At 32.0% G+C, this 4,767-nt stretch overlaps 1 protein-coding gene across 3 annotated transcripts; it reads right to left on the minus strand.

The window, feature by feature from the left end:
* Nucleotides 1-428: 428 nt before the first annotated feature.
* Nucleotides 429-2,926, minus strand: LOC145093283 (proline dehydrogenase 2, mitochondrial-like). 3 transcript variants are annotated; one of them, XM_079031370.1, is made up of 4 exons: nt 2,197-2,926; nt 1,356-2,004; nt 824-1,064; nt 429-729 (listed from the first exon to the last, which is right to left on the minus strand). In XM_079031370.1, the coding sequence occupies exons 1-4, from the start codon at nt 2,782-2,784 to the stop codon at nt 627-629; spliced, it is 1,581 nt and encodes a 526-aa protein (XP_078887496.1). In that variant the 5' UTR covers nt 2,785-2,926; the 3' UTR covers nt 429-626. The 3 variants fall into 3 exon arrangements, with proteins under 3 accessions (XP_078887496.1, XP_078887497.1, XP_078887499.1); XM_079031371.1 differs by lacking the exon at nt 429-729 and adding an exon at nt 1,147-1,206 and having other exon boundaries at nt 930-1,064; XM_079031373.1 differs by lacking the exons at nt 429-729; nt 824-1,064 and adding an exon at nt 1,146-1,206.
* Nucleotides 2,927-4,767: the final 1,841 nt, after the last annotated feature.

The following is a 4,767-nucleotide window of genomic DNA, read 5'->3' on the forward strand; positions in this document are numbered from 1 at the left end:
CTAAAAACTATTTTTAGATAATGGGTTATTTTTTATAAGCTATAATATAGTTTTGTAAACGAATCTACTTTCACCAAACAAAACCTTAACAAATTGATCTTTTGTTTTCAATTACAATTGAAATCAAACAAATTCCATTATCCACAATTTTAATCACAAACACCTAAATTTCAATCACCATTACTTCCTACATAAAAGAATTGATCTTATTTTGTTCTCAATCACAATTAAAATCAAACAAATTTCAATATCCATATAATCAAGAATACCGAAACCGGTTTCATTTCTATTTCAACTTCAACTTATCGAAGATAAGATCCTAATTTTTTCGTTTATCACAAGTTGACTCCACAAGCCAACAAACGGAGGCCGAAATAAGGGAATTTTCTCATCGTTATAACACAAGTCAAATACGTCAAAAAAACAACTTTTAAACAAGTAAAATAATAATCTTATTCCAAAGTCTCCATTTATTAACTTCCATAAACACAAAAAGCACCTCTTCCACTACTTTGGTATCCATAACCAAAATCCCAACACAACACATATTTATCCTAAACAAAGCGAGAGGCCTTCTTTCCCCAAATATCTTTCACTATTTACACTTTTTCCCCTTCATTTTCCCCCTAATTTAACTTCACAATCGATCCCGCATCCGATTTAAAACTCCTCTCACTCTCTTCAAACCCTTGTCCAACATAACCCTTCATCCTCCTCTTCAACTCCTTCCTGTAAAAACACAAACAAAAGTACACAACAATCAAAATCATCACCCAATTACATAACATCAATGTACTTTAAAAACCCATAAAATCCCACTTACATCATCAATTGTCGATCAAGATTCGAAGAAGACAACAACCCTTTATTCTCTTCTGCTCTTCGAAGAAGATAAGGCATGATTTGATCAACTGGCCCAAATGGTAAATACTTGCTTACACCAAATCCAGCGTTTCGCAACCCAAATGTCATCGCTTCTGCCATTCCATAAAGTGAGGCAAACTCAAGCTTCTCACTATCTTTCCCAATTCCCAAATTTCTTGCCTTTTGTGCAGCTAATTTTCCTGTTAAATTTCAAAAAAAGTGAAAAAAGTTAGATTGAATTCGTATAGTAACAGAGATCTTGAATGTCGTCTCAAGAAATACCTTGGATTTCGAATAGTTTTCAACCATCGGTTTTCAAGAACCAATACAAGTACAACAATCCTGATTCACAATACATTTTTTATCAAATTTTGTGCACTTCGTTTATCTTTTCGATACGTTTAAAATACGAATTCAAGACACAAATCGTGGAAATGATTCAAAACAACAATACCCAGAATAAAAAAACTCAAAAAGATTCAATCTTTTACCTGATTCAAGATTATGGGTAGCGAGAATGAGTCCACCGGGTCCATTTGAGACTTCGTCAAGCATAAACGAAGCACAATCGTTGTAACAATTGTGTGTATCGATGATGCTATCATGAATGGGAGATTCAACGTTTAAAGAATTAGCCAATTGGGATTCACTCGACATGTAAGCGCCTCTAACTAACTTGAATCCAACTGGTAATCCCATTTGATCGGCGGCTTTCTTGGTGGCGTACAGCCGTTCGCCGGCGTCTTTCAGGTAAGCTTGGATTGTGCCGAAAATTAAGGGCTTTTCGCCATTGTTGTACATGACAGCGGCTGAGTATGTAAAGTAATCGATTCCTGGTTGGATTGAAGTGTCTTCAGCATCGATTACTACCGGAACTTTGGATTCGATGCTTTTGTTGCAGATTTTTACGAGTCTTTGATGGGCTAATTCGAGATCGTGTTCTTCTTCGGGTGTTAATGGTGATGGTTTTTCTAAAGTGTGGTAAAATGGGCTTGATTCTGAAAAGATCGGAAGGGTTTTAAGCTTCCATGGAAGATTCGTCGATGAAGAATTCTTGTATTCCCATCGAAGAAGATCACTCACCCTTTTAAGTAAAGAAATTGGACAAATTGCAGTGATCTTCACAACCACGAAGCTAACCTGTTTTCAAAAAAAAAATGATTAATTTTACAAAGATTCACTGTATCAAAGAATCAAAATCATTTCGTGGTACGAATCGTACATGGGTTTTTTTAAATCAAGAAATATAAAAAGGGAATCTTGAATTGAGAAAATATAAAGAAAATCAGAATAAAATATTTGAAAAATCATGGAAATGTAAAAACAACTTACAGAAGAAGGAGGTAAAGATTGTGTTGATTCAACAGTTTTGATGAATTCTTGAGCGTTTATATCACAAGATTCATTATCAATCGCATGTTCTAAACCATAATCCAACATCCCTCTCAACCCGGATTCCCAAAGCTTCTTAACAGTCCGACCCGTTTCTTCCGTATCCGCTCCGGCAACAAAATGTTCATACGACGTATGTTTAATGACACCCAAAACAATCTCTCTAAACAAACCCACTTGCATGAGCCTAGACTTCATAACCCAAACACCCATATCCACCACCGGCTCCACCGCCGCCAGGTTCAGGTTCGCCGCCGACCGGAGAAGTTTCCCGGTTGTAACGGATGAGAACAAACCTTTCGTATCCTCGAAATCGAATATGGCGTCACGTGAATGGTCAGGAACGACGGTGGTCGTCGGTGGTGTTGGTGGCGGAGTTGGGAAGATTGTTGTTGCCGTTGTGTTGATGGTTGTTCTTTGTGCAGAACGGAATCTTGGTGTGGTGAGGGTGGTGGTAGGGGATGACTTCACACGGTGGACAAATGATCGGATCAATTTTGAAGAGGAGCCATTGGTGGTCATGGCCATCAATGGTCGACGGTGATTGGTGGTTGTGGTGGTGGCGACTAACGACGGTTGATGAAGAAGACGTTGAAAAACAACGGTGTTGCTAAAATGCTAATTTTTAGGGTGTAATAACAAACCAGTTTTTTTTTGTGAGGATGACTTGAAACATAGCAAGGTATATATAGGAAAAAATATGTAAATTCGGGTTGGATCCGAAACCCGACCCGTTTCACGTACGTTTCGGGTTTTTTGTGGAAATTGATCTATCCATATTTGGAGGGAGTAAATTTTGGAAAAGTAGAAAAATCCGTATTTAGTTATGGTGTAGTGGGGTCCATGGGATTTGGTGTGGACCAGGGGTAAAAATGTCATAAAAGGAAGTGCTAAAGTCACGGGGTTGAGACCGGAGATTCTGTTTCGACAAACTAGTCGGCACCGCCAAAGTAGAAAGATTCCGTGCCGGAAAGTTTCATAGAATATTCTCCTCAGATTCTTCACAATGATTTTATAAAAATAAAAATAAAAATGTAATTGAATCTACTTTATAATTTCATTCTTTTTAAATTTTTAATGTAGTGTAATTTAATTGATCTTAATTGATTTATATATTTATAGGTTTTTTTATATATAATTTATATTTTATAAAATTGTATAGTATATAATTTTCAAATATAAATTATTATGTATAAAAAAATTATTGTATACGAATCAACATACTTTTTTTTTATAAATATACTACAAAACATGAAATAAATTTTTGCTACTTATTAAATCAAAATATATAATACGTTTTGAAGTAGTTAATGTAAGTATGTTAAAAAATTAATGTTTTTAACTAATGCTATGTTTGTTATAGTTTGGTTAAATTTTATAGAGTGTTCCACATAATATTTTCTATAAAAAGTTATTGGCTAGTTTTATTTTTTTTCCAACTGTTTGAAGGATATGACTATATGAGTGTTAAAATTTAAATTTACTGTTTAATTAAATCTGGATATGTCAAAACAAGAAGAAGATTTTAATATTTTGGGTAAATTTTGCTTATATTTTTGAATATTTTCATAGTTATGTCTATATTCTTTTACAATTTCAAATTATATGTATATCCTTATAAGCTTATAAACTCACATATATAACAAAATACTTAATTTAACCTATTTAAAATTTAAAAACATTATCTTTAAATTGATTTCTTATTATTAAAATACTAATTAACTTGTAACATTACAATATTACAGTTCTTTCATATTACTATTCTCATCCTATTTACTTAATAAATCCTTACAAAATACTCAGACCCACATTGGAGTTAGTTTTTCCATGATCTTACCTAAAGAACCGGAGGAAGAAAAAAAATTTGCTTAGACGAGAATAATTGTAGTTCTCCTAAATCAATTGTAGAAGATGAAATATATTGTTTAGTAATCGATTAAAATATGTAATTAGCAGGTTTTGCTAATCGACTATTCAGAATATTAAGCAACAAAGAATCATGTCATGAATAACCATACTGTGAATATGGAAACCGATTATGAGAATGATTGCAAATATGTATATTACTAATTTAGTTATAATATAATTTAAAGATTGTTTAACTTTTTAAATATATTAGTTCTCATTAAATTATATATATATATATATATATATATATATATATATATATATATATATAATGTGTGTCAGTAAGTTTATACGTTTTATAAGGATATATATTAATTTGAAGTTTTACAAGGATATGAACGTAATTATAAAAGTTTATAAGGATATAAACGAAATTCTTCCTAATATTTTTATATTTTTTCATATAATGTATATTTTTTGGAAAGAAAATCAAGTTATTAAAGTATATGAATCTCCATATATTTAATTTCTCATCTTTTAATATGGGATATTTTAATTAATAACGGATAAATAACTTAAAAAGCGTTAGAAAGCGCATAAAAACGAGGATAATGATATCTTATTTAATTTGGTATCCATTTATTTAATTTGATTTCTATTTAT

Source organism: Lactuca serriola, chromosome 3 (assembly GCF_051521515.1).
Source record: "Lactuca serriola cultivar US96UC23 chromosome 3, Lser_US96UC23_V15, whole genome shotgun sequence".
NCBI classification, from domain to species: Eukaryota; Viridiplantae; Streptophyta; class Magnoliopsida; order Asterales; family Asteraceae; genus Lactuca; species Lactuca serriola.